This window comes from Panthera pardus, unplaced genomic scaffold (genome assembly GCF_024362965.1).
Source record: "Panthera pardus isolate Hobbes unplaced genomic scaffold, ASM2436296v1 HiC_scaffold_5, whole genome shotgun sequence".
NCBI classification, from domain to species: Eukaryota; Metazoa; Chordata; class Mammalia; order Carnivora; family Felidae; genus Panthera; species Panthera pardus.
In genome coordinates, this window is record NW_026526980.1 from 8,087,442 (window position 1) to 8,108,228 (window position 20,787).

General features: G+C 44.0%; 1 protein-coding gene across 3 annotated transcripts in view; it reads left to right on the forward strand.

The window, feature by feature from the left end:
* The first annotated feature begins 12,543 nt into the window (after window positions 1-12,543).
* The window catches only part of MPV17L (MPV17 mitochondrial inner membrane protein like), a 32,348-nt gene continuing 24,104 nt past the window's right edge, over window positions 12,544-20,787 (forward strand). Inside the window, exons 1-3 of one of the 3 annotated variants that reach the window (XM_019468661.2) lie at window positions 12,544-12,956; window positions 16,418-16,488; window positions 20,743-20,772. In XM_019468661.2, coding sequence (XP_019324206.1) covers window positions 12,647-12,956; window positions 16,418-16,488; window positions 20,743-20,772 — 411 coding nt within the window. In that variant the 5' untranslated portion in view covers window positions 12,544-12,646. The remainder of the gene's footprint in view (window positions 12,957-16,417; window positions 16,489-20,742; window positions 20,773-20,787) is intronic. The other 2 variants (XM_019468660.2, XM_019468662.2) reach the window with 2 other exon arrangements.

The window sequence follows — 20,787 nt, forward strand, 5'->3', positions numbered from 1 at the left end:
ATGCCCAACGCCTAACAAAGACTTTAAAAGTATTCCTTCAACTGCAGACTTGTAAATCACAGGCACAACTGTTGGATTACCCACGGGCTAGCTTTTTCTTGGTTTTTAGAATAGCACACTGTCAGAGCTCAGATTGTAGATCCAAGTAAATCTGAGCTCTTCAAACTGAAAAGCTACTTGGGCCAGTTGCTTGACTTTGCGCTGTTTTAGTTTACTCATCTGTAAAATTCAGGTTATACTTGCTTTTTAGTGTTCTTTAAACATTCTTGTGGTTTTCACATAAAAAAAAAAAAAAAGGCACACCAAAACCAAGCAGACAAAGACTCCTCAGTGGAGCCCATCCATAGCTCCCTCCAGTTACCCTTATGGTCTCAATTTTCATCACGCACATACCACCAACTCATTTCAATGTGGTTTCAGTGCCTTCATTCCACCCAAACAAACCTCACTAAAATCATCCCCATCCAGCTTACATGATGTCTCAGCTGCATTAGATCCAGATAAGCACTTCTTTTTTGAAATCGACCCTTCCCTTGCTTCCCGAGATCAAACTCTCTTTGCTGTGTTCTCTGTCTGACTGTCTCTTCTTCATCCTTCTTCCTCTATCCTATGTTTAATTGCTGAATTTCCTCAGCACTCAGCCCTAATGCTCTATTCTCCCACCTTGTATCCTTCATTTTTTTCTTTAACATCTATACCAGTGTGGTTGTTAAACTGACAGTCAAAACCACTGATGAGTTGTGAAATCAGCCTAGCGGGTGGTGGCTAGCAATTTTGAAAAACTGAACTGGATAGAAAAGATCAGAGCAGCTCTTTCTGCCCATGGGTTCTGTCCTTGTGCTTTAATAAAATCACCTTTTTTGCACTAAAAGAGAGAGTGAGAGAGAGAGAGAGAGAGAGAGAGAGAAATAAAGAAAAGAAAAACACCAGAGCACATTATATGGAATAAAGGTAACTAAGAAACAATCCAAATGTCCATCAACAGGCAAAAAGAAAAATATTTGTTGCCTATCTATACTACACAGGCATAAAAAAGAACGAACGACTTACACGTGGAACACCCTAAAAGTCGGCATTTTCTATAAAGGCCCAAGTGGTAGATATTTTAGGTTTTGGGGGCCATTCAATCTGTGTCACAACTACTTAATTCTGTATAGCATGAGTCATTGTCAATATGTAAACAAATGAGTCAATGCTATGTTCCAATAAAACTTTATTCATGGACACTGAATTTTGAATTTAATACAATTTCCACATCATAAAATGTTCTTTTCCAGTGTTTTCCCAACCATTTGAAAATAGAAAGCCATTCTTAGCTCTTGGACCTTTCTATAAGTAGGTAGTGGGGGCGCCTGGGTGGCTCAGTGGGCTGAACATCCAACTCTTGATTTCGGCTCAGGTCATGGTTCGTGAGTTTGAGACCTGTGCCGGGTTCTTTGCTGACAGCATGGATCCTGCTTGGGATTTTCTCTCCCTCTGTCTCTCTCTGCTCTTTTCCCACTCTCATGAACGCTCTCTCTCAAAATAAATAAAGAAATAAATATTTAAAAAAATTTTTAAAAATAGGCCATAGTGTGGACTGCTGTCATAGATGAATCTCAGAAACATTATGCTGAGTGAAAGAAGTCACATATAAATGAATGTGTATACTGTGTAATTCCAATTATGTGAAATTGTGGACAGTGCAGACTCATCCAAAAACCTGTGGCCAGGGATGAAGAGTAATTAACCGCACATGGATGATGGGGAATTTTTGGAGGTGATAGAAATTTTAATTTGAATTGCAGTGGTATGCAGAGGTATATACATTCATCACAACTCATTAAACTAAACATGTAAAATGGATATACTTTACTATATGTAAAATACCCTTCCATCATGTTGATTTAAAAAATATCAGGTTGCATCACACGCAGTAAAGGGTAACCGTGTTTCTGAAACTTGTGTTCCAGTCATGTACATTCATAGATGGGCATTGAACTCATCCTTCAAAACGAGGGTCTCCCTGACATTCCTCATCCCAGTAAAGGTACCATCACCCACCCTGTGGTTCAAGCCAGGAACCCTGGTATGTGTCTCACACACTTCTCCTTCCCCAGGCCCTTCCAATCAGTGTTGTCAGTGTTCCAGGTAAACCTCCTCAGTATCTCTCGAAGCTGTCCTCCCTTCCAGTTCCACACAGGGACCCTGCCATACCTCCGTAGTCTGTTAAGCAGAGAAGTCCGATCCTCTGCTTGGAAGCCTTGGCTTATCCACGGAGCCAAGCAGGCATCCTTCACGTGGTCCGCACAACGGTGTGGCCCCCTTCTACCTCTTTGGGTCTGAGCTGTCATTTCTTCCTTGTTCTTATAATACAGCAGACTCCTTCCTGAGAAGTGGTTTTCTTTAACTGCACTGTTCTTGCCTTCCTTCCCCCTGTTAAACTTCTAACCTCTTTGGTAGAAGTTTAAGTCTCATTTTCTCAGGGAAACATCATAAGTGCACCTGCACTTCTCTCCTGCACTTGGCACGGTTGTAATTATTATTTAATGTCTGTCTCTCTGGATAGACTAGAAACGCCATTTCTACAGAGACAGAGTCTGTCTTTGATATTTTGTCCCCAGTAACAAGCAGGTAGACTCTGAAAACGGTTGTGAAATGAATGGATGGATGGATAATGAATTTACACACTGGCACAACATGCAGATTTTATTTCCAAACATCCCCATTGTTTTCCATCTGGTTTTAATGAGTATCACATGTTGGGGCGTCTGGGTGGCTCAGTCAGTGAAGCATCCGATTTTGGCTTAGGTCATGATCTCAGAGCCCCGTGTCAGGCTCTGTGCTGACAGCTCATTGCCTGGAGCCTGCTTCAGATTCTGGATCTCCTTCTCTCTCTGCCCCTCCCCTGCTTGTGCTCTGTCTTTGTTTCTCTCAAAAATAAATAAACGTTAAAAAAAAATGAGTATCACACGTTAAAGACACTCGGCGAGCCGAGCAAGCAATTTTACATCCCAAGTCTCGATAGCCCAGTGTCTGGGATGCAGTGAGGGTTCAGTGAATGATTACTGAATGCATGCATCCAACAAATACTTTCTGAGAGTCCACTATATGCTAGGAATCAGGGATACAGTTATTAAAAGAGTTTCTGCATTTGTGGATCTTACATTCCATTGGAGTGGAGAGATAACAAATAGCTATATAATATTAATTAGTTGTGAGTACCAACAGGAAAATAGAGCAGGATAAGAGAATAGAGAGTAAATTATGAATGAATCCATCCCTCAGGCTGTAAATTTGAAATCTCTGTTCCAAAACATTGAAAATATTTGTTCACTGATAATCAGCTGGAAACAGAAGAAAATTAAGCAAGACCAACTACTACCATGGACAATTTATCATTGATTTTCAAAACCTTGAGGATGACATCCCCATTGATTTTGCTATTACTCAAAGGACCTTTCTTTGCTGTTGGAGTAGTTCTGGCAATTCACAGACCTATCATCATCCAAATATCATGGAATCAGGGTTGGGCATGAAGTCTTGGAAAATCTGAAGCAGGTATGTTAAGATTGAGGCAGCCATATGAAAAAGAATTTTGTTACTCGCATTAAAAACAATTTTTTTAATGTTTATTTACTTTTGAGAGAGAGAGAGAGAGAGAGCTGGGGAAGGGGCAGAGAGAGGGAGACACAGAATCGAAGCAGGCTCCAGGCTCTGAGCTGTCAGCACAAAGCCCGACGTGGGGCTTGAACTCACGGAGTGTGAGATCATGACCTGAGCCGAAGTCAGATGCTTAACCAACTGAGTCACCCAGGCACCCCTTTTATCTTGCATTTTAAGCTAATTTTTACTTATGTTTCAGAGTCTTCTTTCCCTAAAGTAAAATTTTAGATGATAGTGATTATTTTAGGTGACATTGCAAAAAGATAAATAGTATAAAAAGGTAAATTCTACTTCTCATTCATTTCAGGTTTATTTGTATTTTATGAAATAATTCAGCCTTCTCTAAAACTTTGTGCTCGAAAGAATAATGAACAAGAACATTAACATACAATATTTAAAAAGGAAAAGATGTGCAAATGGTCAATAAACACACACACACACAAACATTGTTAGTGACCAAACGTGTAAAAATCAAAGGAGATACCATTCTTGTTTATCAAATCAACATGGTTTTTTTTTTGTTTTTAATAATATCTACTGTTAAAGTAGAAGAAAACACTCTTTTGCATTACTGATAGAATTTCAAACTATTACTAAATCTTCTATAAGTTTCAGTTATATTGAACTGAATGTAATTTGGCATTCAGTAACAACAAAAAACTTAGAATATACGTATCTTTTCTCCCTCAAATTCTACTACCAGACATGTAAGATAATGAAGTTAAAGACTTAACTGTGAGAATGTCAACAGCAACATTGTATATAATGGTAAAAATGTTAAAACAACCTATATATTCAACAATATAAGAAATTGATTAAATTATAGTAAAATTGGTTAATACACACCTTTAAAAATACTGATGTGGAAACCTACCTATTGACACGGGATGATGATATCCTGTTAATTCAAAAAGGAAAGTAAGAAAATGGCATGTGTAATAAAGCTTTACTTTTTTTTTTTTTAAGTTTATTTATTTATTTTGAACAGAAGGTGGAGGGGAGAGGCAGAGAGAGAGAATGCTGGAATTGTCTCTCTCTCCCTCTCTTTCTGCCCCTCCCCTGCTTGTACTCTCTCTCTTTTTCAAAATAATCAAATAAACTCTTAAAAAAAAAAAAAAGGATATAAGGCAAAATGGAAGAGAAGCATAGGGCGAGGTAGGGGGAAAGGATGTGGAGCTTCAGGGCTCTCTGAGGGCCCCACTCTCTACAAATCTCCACGTGTTCACCACCCCAGAAGCTCTTTGAACTCATCTTTTTTTTTTTTTTTTTCTTTTTTTTAATGGAGGCTTCATTACACAGAAATGATTCATTGTATCACTGGTCACTGGTGATTGAACTCAGGCTCCACCCCCTGTCCCTTCCCTGGAAGTAGGCGGCTGGGGGTGGAGCTGAAACATCCCACCCTCTAATCACCTGATTGGCTCTGCTGGAAATAGCCCCCGCCCCTCCCGCCACGCCTCCTTAAAGGCTTTCAAGAGTCACTTCATTCACACAAACGCAAACTCGGGTGTGGTTGAAAGGGGCTTGGGACGAATCCTAAGACACTCATTTCAGCTTTAAGGCTCTGGAGCTATTTCAGGAGCTGAGTACAAAAAAAAAATCAAATTCTATAACAAAAAATGCTCTCTGATTGCTCAGGAAATTCCAAGGGTTTTAGGAGCTCTCAGCCAGAAACAGAATGAAGATCAAATATATATCTTTTATTATAAATCATGATATCCTCTGTTAGCACCCTGTCTCTAGTGGTTTTGTAACAGAGGACCTCTAATGAGACACTGCCCCATAACAGCTTACCCCAGAGGGCAGATTTCCAGCAAATGCCACCAGCTAGCAGGCCTTTCTAGCTACTGACTTTGCCATTCAGTAAGCCGTGGCTGTGTCCTCCTAACAAGATCAGGATCTCAGCCCTGGGAGTGAGGAGAGTTCTTCCTTGGGTGTTTCATCTCAGTCCCAGGAGGAGGGACAGCAGCTGTCCCTTTGTATACTCTTCAGAGTTCTCTTGTTTTCCAACCCCTCGTTATTCCAATTCCCCATCAGCAATTCCGTATGGAGTCAATCCTCATTATTGGTGGGTTCCATATTTGCAAACTCAACTGCTTGCTAAAGTTTGTTTGGAACCCCCACATCTACACTCCTGATGCTTTTGCTGTCATTTGAAGTGTCATGTGCACACACAGAGCAGCAACACATTTGAGTCAACCAGCTTGTGTGTTCCCAGCTGCCGTTGAACCAGGTGACACTCTGTCTTCATATCACAGCTCTCAGACTGTAAACAAGTGTCCCTTTCTCAATCTATTTAGTGCCAGGTTTTCTTCATTTTTTGTGCTCTGAGTGAATTCGCCATTTAAAATGGCCCTTAAACGTAGCGCTTAAAGCAGTGGCTAGCATTCCTGAGCGCAAGAAGGCTGTCGTGAGCCTTCAACAGAAAACGCCTATAGATAAGCTTTGTTCAGACACGAGTTATATAATGTTGTTGGCTGAGATCAACGCTAATGAATCAACAGTACATATTAAATAGGGTGCCCTTCAACAGAAACACAAAACGAGTTTATGGATTCATCAAGTTGATGAAAATGCTGTGACCAGAGGCTCAAGGGAACCTAATCCTGGAAAAGTAATGGTTCAACATTTGCTAATTTAAGGTGCATAGCAACTTTATGCAATATATCTACTTTGAAGAGTAAGAATCAACTGTATTATACGTTCCCTTTTCTTATTACAACGTGATTTCTCTCTCTGATTGGATCAGATGAATAGAGTACTAAACCCATCCCTAGATCCGTATTCTACTAATTAGTTATTTCTTCCACATATTAGTAGAGTCATACATTTCCTACAGTAATTGGAGTTTCAGAGTTCAAAAAAAGCATAATTGGAAAAGAAAAGCCTCCATAATTAATTCACCTTTTATGTGGAAATGCTTAATTCATTTGCATGTTGAATATGTACTATCTTTAAAGCTCCCTCTGATGTTGGGTTTTCCATAGTTTCAGACTTTTAAATTTCATCTCTTTTTAATGTATTTTAGGAGGACTTGCAAAGGTATTTCTTTTCTCCCAAAATTAACAATGGAAAATTAATAAAATAAATTTAATTGCTCTATTATCCCACACCAATTGTGAGAAATAGTTGCTTAAAATAAAGCTGATGAAAACAGACTTCCTTAGCCAGAGAAACACTCTACTTCAAATATTTCTTTCAAATAGAACCATCTTAAAATACCAAGTTGTGGGTTGCCTGGGTGGCTCAGTCGGTTAAGTTTCTGACACTTCATTTTGGCTCAGGTCATGATCTCCTGGTTCATGAGACTGAGCCCCTCATCAAGCCCCCCCCCCCCCCCGCACCCCCCCCCCCCCCCCCGCGAGCTGTTAGCACAGAGCCTGCTTGGGATTCTCTCTCTCCCTCTCTCTCTGCCCCTCCCCTGTTCATGCTTTCTCTTTCTCTCTCTCAAAATAAACATAAAAAAATATTTCAAAATACCAAGTTGCAGGTGGGATCTATAAAGCCCACCATCCCTGTTAAGAAATCTATTGCCATGTTTCAGTATTCTACTGGAGGCAGGATAGAAGGATGAGGAAGTATTCCAAATTTCTAAACAAGAGCAAAGAACAGAGTTTTAGCCTCCGTGTTTTGTTTCACCTCTGGCCAACATCAAAATGTCCTAAAACCCATGATATTGATCCAAGCATCTTTCACATAATTTGTGTCAATGTCAAGGGTATGAGAATTGCCTAGGTCATGGAGACACAATATTTAAAAAATATTTACTTATTTTTGAGAGAGCAAAAGCAGGGGAGGGGTAGGGAGAGGGGGACAGAGGATTCGGAGCGGGCTCTGTGCTGACAGCCCGATGTGGGGCTAGAACTCACAAACTGCGAGATCATGACCTGAGCTGAAGTCAGATGCTCAACCGACTAAGACACGTAGGTGCCGTGAGACAGAATTTTTAGACATGGTTTTTCCACATCGGAGCTGCAATGCTATGATTTCGTGACAGAATTGCTTAATGTCATTTCTGTTAACAGGAGAAACTGAGACTCTGGCGGGAAGCAGGCTTCTATCTATCTTCCTCCTTCTAACCTTCCTTCTGACCTTTTCCATCTGGAGTGCCTGTTCTTTACCTCCTGGTGCACATTCAGATAGGGATCGAGCAGTGGGTGGTGCCTCTTACTCCCTCCCCTATAATTTCAATCCCATTCATCATTCAAAGAAAATCCATCCAAATAAAAATAACCTTAAAAAAAAAGTCATACAACAGGTCCCCCCTTATTGTCAGGGGATATATTCCAAGATCCCTCCAGTGGATGCCTGAACCCTCGGACAGTACTGAACATATATACTGTATAAGCTAGGGTTTTTTTCCCCATACATACCTACCTATGATAAAGTGTAATCTATAAATCAGGCACAGCGAGAGATTCAAAACAGTAACTCGTGATAAAATGGAACAATTGTAACTATAATCTGTAACAAAAGTTATGTGAATGTGGTCTCTCAAAATATCTTATTGTCCTGTACTCACCCTTCTTGTGGTGACGGGAGGTGATAAAATGTCCACACAATGACATGAAGTGCTGTGAGTGACTTAGGCGCTGTGACCTCAGGTTAGGCTACGATTGACCCTTTGAGGATTCGTCACAAGGTGGATCATTTGCTTCCTGGTAGGGGTTGACCTCTGGTCCCACAAAGCGCAGATAAGGGGTAGGGCCGGGTGGGGGGGGTGGGAGGATGGGACTACCGTAGTAAAATTTGCATAAAGCATGGCTCTTTTTTATCCACCTGCAGCCACACTAAACGAAAACCTTGTGCTCGCTGGGCACACATAGCTCCCTTCCTTCTGCTGGAGAAATTCCTGGAGACAAGTCATTTCTTATAGGTGATTTTGAAAAGGTTTGAAGAGCTTCAGTGACTTTTTTTTTTTTTTTAGGGGTAGCCTTAACTGATTGCTTTCTCTGCGCTTTGGAAAACAGACCTGTCAGTCTTGCGGCCTTTTTTAAGCTTGGAAACCTTTAGTTTGTCAGTAGAAATTTCAGAGAAGTCTTCAAGAGGAGCCAGGAGGTTTTAGACACCGTGGCGCACTCAGTGGTTGGTAAGAAGCCCCGATTCATTTAAATAACGTGAAACAATAACTTACGAGAAGCCTCATTGTAATCATGCTAATGTAGTTTTAATATGATCCTTAGTTGTAAACTGAAACTCAGCTCCCACATCAGTGCTTTATTCCCAAAGCTTCCTCACGAAACTCCTCTGTTAAATTTTAACACAGCACTCTGTTCTCCAGCTACCCTGCCCCTCTCTGCTCAGGGATATTAATGTCACATGGAAAGCCTTGCCTCGTTATTGCCGGAGGGCTCTGAATCACAGCCTGCACAGATGAGGAAGCATCAATGTAACGACTTAATTCATCTTAGAACATCACTTCTTGTTTGAAGGCCATGCGGGTCCTTCAGCGTTTGCTTGAGTAATAGATTGTCCTTACTAACTGGATTTTTTATTGTTTTTAGGAAGACATAAGTATATAGCAACTCATGTAAAAGCATGTCAGCCTTCTTAGTATTTATTTCTCTTTCTTTCAACTCCCATTAAGCAAATCTGTTGAGCTGCTTGATAAAGATCGCCGTAGATTTTGGAGGATACGTGGCCCCCTGAGGATTGTCAGCAATCTGCCTCACTGGGCTTCTGTGAGGAGTAAATGAGTTAATGCATCGGGTGCCTCGTCGATAACAGACACGCGTAGTGGTCCCTCAATGACTGTCAGCACCATCCTTTGGGGGTGCCAGATTTAGCAGAATAAATTAAAAAAAAAAATAGAGCGTGCCCCATTAACTTTGCATTTCAGAGGAGCAGTGAAATTTTTTTTAGTGTGTGTCCTGAATATTGCACGGGGCATACCAACACTAAAACGTTATGCAGGGTTCGTCTGAAGATTTCAAGTTAACTGGGCATCCTGTATTTGATCTGGCAACTTGAACCCCTCTCCACCCCACTTTCCTGTTTCCAGTCTCCAATTTTGCTCTGTTTTTCTCCCTAACAAATCTGGTCAAGGCAGTTGTGTAGGAATAATGAGGGCGATTTTCTTTTTTTCATAACGAAGGCCACACTACCCCCGCCCCCCCCCCAATGTAGGCAGGAATTAGTTTTGTTTTTAATGTTTATTTATTTTGAGAGAGAGGGAAAGAGCGAGTGGGGGAAGGGCAGAAAGAGAGGGAGAGAGAGAATCGCAAGCAGGCTCCGCACTGTCAGTGCAGAGTCCGACATGGGGCTCCATCCCAAGAACTGTGAGATCCTGACATGAGCCAAAATCAAGACTCAGATGCGTAACCGACTGAACCAGCCAAGTGCCCCAGGGATTAGATTTTTTTAAAAAGGCCCTGCAAATACAAATCTTTGCCACAAGTACATAGTTTAGCGTCTGGCACATAATAGTGCTCAAGAATAATGGCCAACTGGGGCACCTGGGTGACTCAGTCGGTCAAGCATCCAACTTTGGCTTAGGTCACGATCTCACAGCTTGGGAGTTCAAGCCCCGCATCAGACTCTGTGCTGACAGCTCAGAGCCTGGAGCCTGCTTCGGATTCTCTGTCACCTTCTCTCTGCCCACTTGTGCTCACTCTCTTGCTCTCTCTCTCAGAAATAAAAAATGAATAAACTTAAAAAAAAAAAAAAGAATACCGATCAATTAAGTGAATGAATGAAAAAGTGTGGACAAACGGGCCTAATCTCTACACATGGAGAAATGGACAGCTGGATTTCAGCTAACATGATCAGTTGCTGTCAGAAGAGATCAGAAGGGTTACAGAGAAGGAGGACACGATAAAGGGGAGTTACAGTAGGTTGAATACTGGTCCTCCAAAGATGTCCACATCTGAATCCCCAGAACCTGTGAATACATTATTTTACATGGCAAAAGGGACTTTGTAGATGACCCTTGAGGAACGGATCTTGATATATGGGGATTATTCTGGATTATCCAGATGGGCTGACTGTAATCACAAGGGTCCTTCTAAGAGGAAGGCAGGTGGGTCAGAGTCAGAAAAGATTATGTGACAACAGAATGAGGGGGTGGGGTGGGCTGGGGAAGAATGCCCCAGCATAGATGCTGACTTATGCAAATAGAAAGGGTCAAAGAACACAGAAATTGGTAGTTTCCCAAGAATTGAAGAGAATGGGTGTTTTAGTCAGCTAGAGTTGCCAGAACAAAATACCACAGATGAGGTGGGTTAAAAAATAACTGTATTTTTCTCATAGTTCAGGAGACTAAAGTCTGAGGCCAAGGTATTAGCCGGGCTGGTTTCTCTGGAGGCTTCTCTCCTTGGCTTGCAGATAGCCTCCTTCTCACTGTGTCCCCACGCAGTGTTTCCTCTGTGTGTGCATTACCCTGGTGCCCATTTGCGTGTCCAGATTTTCTCTTCTTATCAGGACACTAGGCAGATTGGACTAGGGTCCCATCTAAAGACCCTATATCCCAAACAGTCCCATTCTGAGATATTGGGGCTTAGGGCTCCAACATATGAATTTTGGGAGGGACACAACTCATCCCTTAACAATGGGATTGACATGTGGAGGAAGTCTGCAAAATAACAGGTTAGTGCCCCCGAGTGGAGACCAAGGTGATAGATATGTAACGATTCAGTGCCATGCAAAGTGATCAGGGGTTGGATGCCAGACTAGAAAAAGGACTTCAGGGGGACAATTGGCAATAATTTGAATAAGGTCTGTAGATTAGGTAATAGTATGACATCAGCGACTGTTCTCTTGCTTTGATCATTGTACTATGGTTATGCAAGACGTCAGTATTTGGGAAAGCTTGGGTGATGCCTATATGGGAACTCTTGTACTATTTTTGCAATTTTTTTTTGAAGTCTGGAATCCTTTCAAAATGAAAAGCCAAGAGTTAAAAAAAAACCCTAAAATGAAATAAAATAGGGTAAACAAATAGAAGGGAGGGGTGGTGCTTGGGTGGCTCAGTCAGTTAAGCATCTGACTCTTGATTTTGGCTCAGGTCATGATCTCATGGTGGGGAGATTTAACTCCTCGAGGGTCTCTGCGCTGACATGTGGAGCCTGCTTGGGATTCTCTCTCTCTCCCTCTCTCTCTGCCCCTCCCCTGCTGGCGTGCTGGATGGCTCTCTCTCTCAAAATAAATAAAAATTAAAAAAGAGAAGAAGAAGAGGGAGAATGAGAATGGGTTTGAATGTGACAGAGAAGGAAGAAAAAAGGGAGGAAAAAAAGCAGACAACTGAGTTCCATTAGATCAGAGATGACATCTGTTGCTGGGGTCCCCCCTGAGCCGTGCTTCAGGGACTCTGCCTGGGAGCTCCGCACGTTTTCCGAGGCAATATTCAGGGAGTCCACACACTGAAGTGAAGGCAATAGGTCCCCCCAGCCTCACTTCCCCATCCACGAAAGGCCTCACATTTTAACTTGTGGCTTTGCCTCTAAGCGACACAAGTGTATTGTGTGCGTTGGAAGGGTGAATTCCGTGCCTGTAAACATTTAACATACACCATCCTCTTGGTAACTGAATTTTGGTATCCCTTCCCCCCGCCCCCATTTTTTTGAGCTGTAATTCACATACCATAGAATTCACCGTTTGAAATAGCATGCAGTGGTTTTCCGTACAACCATCACCCCTTACAGAGAACGCTTTCGTCGCCCCCCAAGGAACCGCGCACCCAGTCGCTTCGCGTTCTCTCCATCGCCCTGCCTCTGGCAACCGCTAGTCTACTTTCCGTCGCTGCGCATTAGCCCATTCTGGACGTTTCATGGAAATGGACCACGCGTTCTGTGGACCGGCCACGTTTCAAAGGCTCAGCCCCGCAACGGTTAGTGGCCACGGGATTGGACGGCGCGGATTGGGTGTGCGCGGGCCGCCCAATGACTCGGGAGCATCTGGGAAGACAGGTGCAGGTGGCGGAGGCGGCGCCGAGGGCAGGGCCGGCGGGCGGGCGTGGCCCAGGGGGCCTGCGCGGCGGTCGCTGGCGGTCGCCCCCAGCGCGGGCATGGCGGGTGGGTGGCGGGCGCTGCTGCGCGCTGCCCGGCGCTACCCGTGGCCCACGAACGTGCTGCTCTACGCGGCGCTCTTCTCCGCCGGCGACGCGCTGCAGCAGCGGCTACGGGGCGGTCCGGCCGACTGGCAGCAGACGCGGCGCGTGGCCACCGTGGCCGTGACCTTCCACGCCAACTTCAACTACGTATGGCTGCGCGTGCTGGAGCGCGCGCTGCCCGGCCGTGCTCCGCGCGCCGTGCTGGCCAAGGTGCTGTGCGATCAGGCGATCGGCGGGCCCGTGGCCGTCTCGGCCTTCTATGCCGGTGAGCGGCCCGGGCGGGGACCGGGTCCAGGGCGAGATCCGACGAGGGGGCCTGGAGCCAAGGTTGGGGGACTGGAGGCCGGGGCTGGGGGCTCCTGGGGGCTGGGATGGAGCCAGGGGCTCTGGGGCCGGACCCGGGCTGCAAGCCAAGGGGTGGGGGTGGGGGCAGGATTTCAGACGGCTGAGAGAGCCAGGGCAGGAGCAGGAGGTCGAGGTGCAAGAGTTGACAAGTCTGGGGACAGGAGATTAAGGGGAGAAGCTCAGAGGTGGTGGTTGGAGAAGCGGAGAACTAGGATGCCAGGGTCCAGGATCGGAGTTGGGACGCTGGGGTTGTGCATAGTTGAGTGGCTGGAGGTTTCAGGGAGCCTGGGAAGTCGGCTAGACCTGGAGGAAGGCAGGACTGGGGGGCCGCCTTTTCCCCTTGGAAAAGGTCCGAATAAACGTCGAGGAGATCATAGCTCCTGTCCATGGCGGCTGCAACCCCAGTGACCTAGTTATGGGACAGGGCAGTCCTGCTCCTGGGAAAATCCACGCTCAGGGCTATGGGCCTCCTTTCTACTGGCAGACACATCAATGAAATGGGAGGGGACTGGGGACCATGGGCGCAGAGCAGGTGGAACGGAGTCCCCCAGAAAATTCATGCTCAAGGCCTCAGTCCTGCTTTGGTAACAAGAATTTCCTTTGGGGGTACATTCCCTGTATAGAAAAGCCACAGAAAATGTGAGGGGACCTCGGATCTTGCCATAGAGAACTCTACGCCTAGGAAAAGACCTAGGAGGCCCTTCCTCAGAAAATCACCCTGGGTCCTAAAGGCCTGACTTTGGGAATCTTCCACAGGACCTTACGTGCCAAAACCAATGCCAGGGGCTCTGTAGCCTCTGTCCTCCTAGCAGTTTCTATAGCGGGTGAGGGCGAGGGCAGGGGAGTGGCACCAATTCTGTAAGAAAATCCAAGGGTCCTGGGCCTGGCCTTTGCATTGGGGATAACAGATTGCCCCAAGAAGGTCGTCTTTTCAGTGGCTGTTGGTGCCTTCTAAACTGGGTTGTGGGGCTCCAATCATCTCCTTGAAGAAACCACAATGCCTTATGGGTCTTATTTTGGGGAGCCAGATTCCGTTCCTTTTCTCACAGACCCCACAGGAAGCATGAAGGGCCTCGTTGCCTGCTGTAGGCTCAGCTATCCCAGGGCTGATGGGGTCAGTGGGGTCAGGGAAATAGAGGACCCAAGGCTGGGGCTGCCGGGTGCCTGGTACCAAGGTGTGACTTCCATGCCACATTGGCAAGGAGGTTCCTCGTGGCCATTACTGCAGTGGTCTTGAACGCTGGTGAGGATTTGGGACCTAGGGGCTGGGCCTCTGGGAACCGTATTCCCATTTGATCTTCAAACAACCAAGGGAGGCAGATCTACTTTATTATTGCTGTGTTACAGAGCAGAAAACTGAGATTCGAAGGGGGTTAAGTGATTTGCCCAAAGACAACATAATCCACACGATCCATTCCATACCATGTTCTTTTAAAAAAAAAAAAAATTTTTTTTTAACATTTATTTATTTTTGAGAGATAGAGACAGACAGAGCACGAGCTAGGGAGGGGCAAAGAGAGGGAGATACAGATTCCAAAGTAGGCTCCAGGCTCAGAGCTGTCAGCACAGAGCCTGAAACAGGGCCCAAACCCACGAGCTGTGAGATCATGACCTGAGCCAAAGTCGGACGCTTAACCGACTGAGCCACCCAGGCACACCCATACTGTGTTCTTAATCTTGGGTGTTGTCACTGTGTGTGAAAGCAGAAAGAAGCCTCGGTAACCAGGCTCCAGGAGGCCTGCGGTTCAAGTCTGAGGCTCTTGGAGCTTGACATGGATCCCTACCCAGATGGCTGCTTTGTTTTGCTTTTTAGATTTCTGGCCCGATTTCCCTCTCCTCGTGTGAAAATGAAGGTGGGAGGAGTGGGTTGGATGTTTGTTCCAGGCATTTCCAACTGGGAAATTGCCTGTATCAGATGATCCTTTGTGCTGGGGCCACCTGGGGGAGCTTGGATTATGACGGAGAGGTCCAGCTGGGAATCTGCACCCGGGTTGGACGTGGTATAACATTAACCTCCCCAAGCTCATTTTTCTGCTTCTGTAACTACCAACATCCGCAGATTGTTGGAGAGGGGAGTCAAATGGAATAAGGCACATAAAGTGCTTAATGCTTAATTAGTGCTGGGTAGGTGGAACCCGACCTTACCAATACTTGCATGCAAGGGTATTCTCCTAAATTCTGTTCTAAAAATCCCTTGCAATAGGCTGAAAAAAACACCTCTCATTTCCCCTTCCTCCTAATCAGATTTGAAGGAGAATTTTTAAAGCACTTTTATTTTTACTCCTTCCTAAAATAGGAGGATTTTGTCTTTGCTCCCTGAATTTCTTTTCAGGGTTGTTGAACATGCAAAGTTTTCAGAATGTTTTTAGGAAGGCTCAAGCGACGTTCTTGCTTTCAGATTCTGATTGGAATAATGATACTGGAATAATTCTGATTAGAATATTGAGGGGGAACTTTGTAGTTGCCAGAGCACCCAGGGTCTGTCAGCCACTTTTTTTTAAAAGAAGGAAATTAAATATTTGTTCATTCATTTGTTATTTTTTAAAGTTTTTATTTTGAGAGAGAGAGAGAGAGAGCTCATGTGTGTGCGCCTGTGAGCAGGAGAGGGACAGAGAGAGAGGGAAAGAGAGAATCCCAAGCAGGCTCCCCCCTGTCAGCCTGGAGCCCAACGCGGTGCTTGATCTCAAGCATCAGGAGATCAAGACCTGAGCCAAAATCAAGAGTTGGACGCTTAACCGACTGAGCCACCCAGGCACCTCTATATTTCTCAAATTTTAAACATCTTACAAAAAGTTTGGAAGGCAGAGAAGTCACCAATCATCTTGCTATCTGAATGCTGTGAATTCTCTTAAAATTAAAAAAAAAATGTGTATTTTTTCCTATCACTTTTATACTCTGCTATTTCTACTTCATATTTATCACTCCTTTAAGATTTATCTAGTTTTTGTTTGTTTATTTATTTATTTAAGGATTTTTCAAATTTTATTTTTTGTTTTTAAAAACTGTTTATTTTGAGACGAGAGAAAGACAGAGAAGATGCACAGGGGAGGGGCAGAGAGAGAGGGAGAGAAAATCCTAAGTAGGTCCTTGCTGTCAGCCTGGAACCCGACTTGGGGCTCCATCCTATGAACCGTGAAATCATGACCTGAGCCAAAATCAAGAGTTGGATGCCCAACCAACTGAGCCACCCAGGTGCCCAAAGATTTATCTGGTTTTAGAATGGAGGTTATGTCGTTTTCACTGTTGGGTCAGAAGAGACATGATGAATGAGAAGATACCACTGGCTACTTTGCATTTTGAAATAGGAAATTTTAACTGTTAGGCAGTATTCTTCCCACTGAATCTTTGAAAAATTCTTTTGGTGTGTGTTTTTACAAACAGGCATGAGTATTCTCCAGGAAAAGGATGACATATTTTTGGACCTGAAACAGAAATTCTGGAATACGTACAAGGTAAGAACAGACTTTTGAAAAGGTAACCCAGATCTTTTCGTATATTTGTAAAATTAAGTACATTTTAAGGAAACTCTTCTTAAGTTAGGGCTCCAGTTGGTTGGCACCAGGGGATGGTATATTGATGGAGAGATCTTAAGATTGTTTTGCTAGTGAATGAGTAAGACGCTTTAAGGGTGTCTCTACATTGGGAGTGTCTATACATGCGTGTCTGAATTTTAGTCAATGTTCATGATGAGTCCTGTTTTGAAAATTTACTCTCATTGTGGTTATAGTTTTTTTAGTGAAGTTTGGACCCAAAGAGGTTAGTGCACAAGAGGAATAGTAACACATGAGTGATTAATGGAATCATGCCCATTCAGAGCCAATGTCCCCAGGTGTACATTCTGCTGAGTCCCTGTGAAGGATGTTCCCCAAGATCACTTCTAGACTCAAAGCAAGTCACGTGTCACACCGTTTGCTCAATACAAATATACACAACCCAGTCCAACAAGTATTTATTAACTTATTCCCTGAAGATTTATTGAGCAGCACCCTGAAGACCTGGCAAAATCAGGGGTGCTTTCTGTCCCTGGCCTAGAGCATGTTTTATTCTATTAATCCCAATTAAGTGAGTTTTCAGGAGGGCCGAATATGCACAGACTGGGCCTTGGGCTTCACGTGTGTTTAATTCCCTATCAGAGGCGGTGCCAAGCCACACCGGGCTATTGCCTGTACTGCTTCTGGCATCTTCTATGGAGCAATACTGAGCCCCAGAATCAGCATTGCCTGCTTGATGGTTGGAGGCAGATGGTAGGGAGGGCGGAAGCTGCATGCTCCCCTCCCCACCCCCCCTGCCGTTATGCTCAGGGACAGTTTCTTCTCCTTTTTTTTTTAATGTTTATTTATTTTTGAGACAGAGAGAGACAGAGCATGAACCGGGGAGGGTCAGAGAGAGAGGGAGACACAGAATCTGAAGCAGGCTCCAGGTTCTGAGCCGTCAGCACAGAGCCCGAAGAGGGGCTCGAACTCACGGACCGTGAGATCATGACCTGAGCTGAAGTCGGACACTCAACCGACTGAGCCACCCAGGTGCCCCAGTTTCTTCTCCTTTAAGGGGAAAGAGTATTCAGAGCTCTTGTTATTTCCCTTGGGGCAGAAATCAGGAGCCCATCGGGACTCACAAATCCAAATGTGATTTTCTTCTGCTTTATTTTGGAAAAAGAAACAAGTTTGCCCATTATGTCAGAGATCCTATGGAGGCATCTACATGTAACGTTTAAAAAAAAAAGAGCAAGCAAGCAGAATTGGGAAAGAAAGGGGCTTTATGCAGGGACTTGCAGGTCTTTCAGATTCTCCTCCCTTAACGAAGACACACAGGCCACCTTTGTTGGGTGTTGGATATCCTGCCAAGGATCCTATACGTCAGGAATAGTGGCAGGAGAAACCAGCTAGAGGGTTAGTGTAACCGAGGTCACATTAGAAACAGAGAACGGCGGGGGAGTGCCTGGGTGGCTCAGTCGGTTAAGCGTAGGGCTCTTGATCTCGGCTCAGGTCATGATCTCACAGTTCATGAGATCGAGCCCCAAGCTGTCAGTGCGAAGCCTGCTTGGGATTTTCTCTCTCCCTCTCTCTCTGCCCTTCCCCCACTCATGCTCGCAAAATACATAAATAAAGCTTAAAAAAATAGGACTGATTGGAGAGCTATTTAGGAGGTAGAATTTGTCGCTCTGGGTGAATGATTGGTGGTCGGGGTAATGGGGCAAGGACGCATCTAGGATGGTTGGGGTAATGGGGCAAGGACCTGTGGGATGGCCCACAGGTCTCTGCCTTGAGTAACTGAATGAGTGGTAGCTCATCACTTGGGATAGTGCAAAGAGGATAGCGAGCCGATTGGGGAAAAAAGATAGATGAGTTCAGTTTGAGAACTATTGAATTCTAGATGCCATTAGAATATCCAGAGGGAGACTTCCAGATGCACAGAGGAGAGCCCAGAGAGAAGGATATTAGATATGGGAGAAACTGGTTAAAACCGGGCTTTTGAGCCAAGCTTGATCAATGAAACCAAGAGCACAAACACGAGGAGTTGGAAGACAAGAAGCGTCCAAAAAGAACCTGTCACAAAGGCTTTCTTGTAGCCCAAGGGACATGTGAGTGAAAGCAGAATTGCTTTTTGGTTGCTGAGGAATCAACCCCGTGCCCAATCCAAGTTCTTTGGATGAAGGCGGAAAGAACATGTCTCATTTATTTGTTGTTTACATGTAGGTAGTACTTGAGTTTTTACTTTGTTTGTTTTGTACAGATAGCATGCGATTTATGTCTCCTTTCACTGCCTGCAATATGGTGGCTCAGGTATATTCCCTCTTAGAAATGTATCTTGTATTACATTCTTCTCTTTCATAGGTTTTTATTTTTTTTTAATTTTTATGTTTATTTTTGAGAGACAGAGGGCAAGCCAGCAGGGCAGGGGCAGAAAGAGGGAGACACAGAATCTGAAGCAGGCTCCAGGCCCTGAGCTGTCAGCACAGAGACAGATGAGGGGCTCGAACTCATGAACCATGAGATCATTACCTGAGCCGAAGTCGGATGCTTAACTGACTGAGCCACCCAGATGCCCCATCTTTTATAGGTTTTTAAAACTTTAACTTGGAAATGATTTCAAGCTGACAGAAAAATAACAGAATAGTTCAAAGAATACCCTTTACCCATATTCGCCTATAGTTAACATTTTGCCTATTTGTTTTATTATTTCCTGGCTCTATCCATCTATCCATCGATCTATCTGTTTCTCTGGATGACTTGAGGGTAAATTACACACAGAATTACCCTTTACCCCTAGATACTTAGGTATCTATTTTCTAAGAATAAATATGTTCTTTTATATAACCACAGCAGAGTTAGCAACTTCAATACATTTAACAACGGTAATAATCCTTTTATCTCACCCACCAACTTTATGCCATGTTTGTAAATTCACTATCTAATGGTCTTTACAGCATTTCTTTTCCTTTCAAAAGGTATAGGATGCAGTCTAGGGTCAGGTAGTGCATTTAGTTGTCCTGTCTCTTTAGTCTCCATTAATTGGGAAAATTTCCTTAGCCTTCTTTTGTCTATTACAACACTGATATATTTTTCTTAATTTTTTTATTTTTATTTTTGATAGAGAGAGAGAGAGAAGCAGACTGCGAGTGGGGGAGGAGCAGAGAAGGAGAGAGAGACGGAGACACAGCATCTGAAGCAGGCTCCAGGCTCTGAGCTGTCAGCACAGAGCTCCGTGGGCGGGGGCTTGAACTCACAAGCCATGAGATCGTGACCTGGGCCAAAGTCGGACACTTAACTGACTGAGCCACCCAGGTGCCCCTCAACACTTTAGTTTTTGAAGAATACAGTTTTGCTTCTCCCCTTAAAAAACAGCAACAAAAAAAACCCCACAACAAAACCCCCAAAACAAAATACTCCCTTTTGGGGGGTATTTTGTAATATACAAGAATGTCAGCTAAACTTATTCTATAGCAAGAAATAGTAGAATATATTATTTGCCTTCAATCTTTTTACATAAAAAATCAAATGTTTTAGATAAAATTTGAGTCCCCTCTGGCTCTCATTGTGTGACATAGTAGACTATGTTATTAACAAATCATTCCATGAAGAATGAAAAATTTAAAACTTTACTGATGATCCTTTTATAAATGTATTCCTGGGGCATCTGGGTGGCTCAGTCGGCTCAGCATCCAACTCTTGATTTTGGCTCAGGTCATGATTTCAGGGTGGTGGGTTGGAGACCCACATCAGCTCCGCTCTGGGCATTGAGCCTGTGTATGATTCTCTCTACCTCTCTCTGCCCCTCTCCCCCACTAGTGCTCTCTATCTCTTTTAACACACACACACACACACACACACACACACACACTCCTAAAGCATTTGCTTGGCCTAACAGTAAAACCACAATGTATAAATATATGTTGTTATTTTGAAAGTGGCTAAGAGAAATGGTACTGATTCTGAGAGTCTTCTCATTCTGGGTCTGTGGATATGACTAATATAAATATCTCGTACCTGAAATCTCTTTGCACAGCTCTTACCCTCTTATGCTTGAGAGACTTTAAGTAGTCTGATTTAATCGGCTTAGTCTGAAACATAATACCACCTCCACATTTTATCTGCCTGGTATTTCTTAATCTTTCATAGCATGAGCTGTGGGATTGTGTGTGTGTGTGTGTGTGTGTGTGTGTGTGTGATTAAAACGCATTCTAATAAAGTTTTTCTTTATTCCAGAGTGGTCTGATGTACTGGCCCTTTGTGCAGGTGAGTGTCGAACGA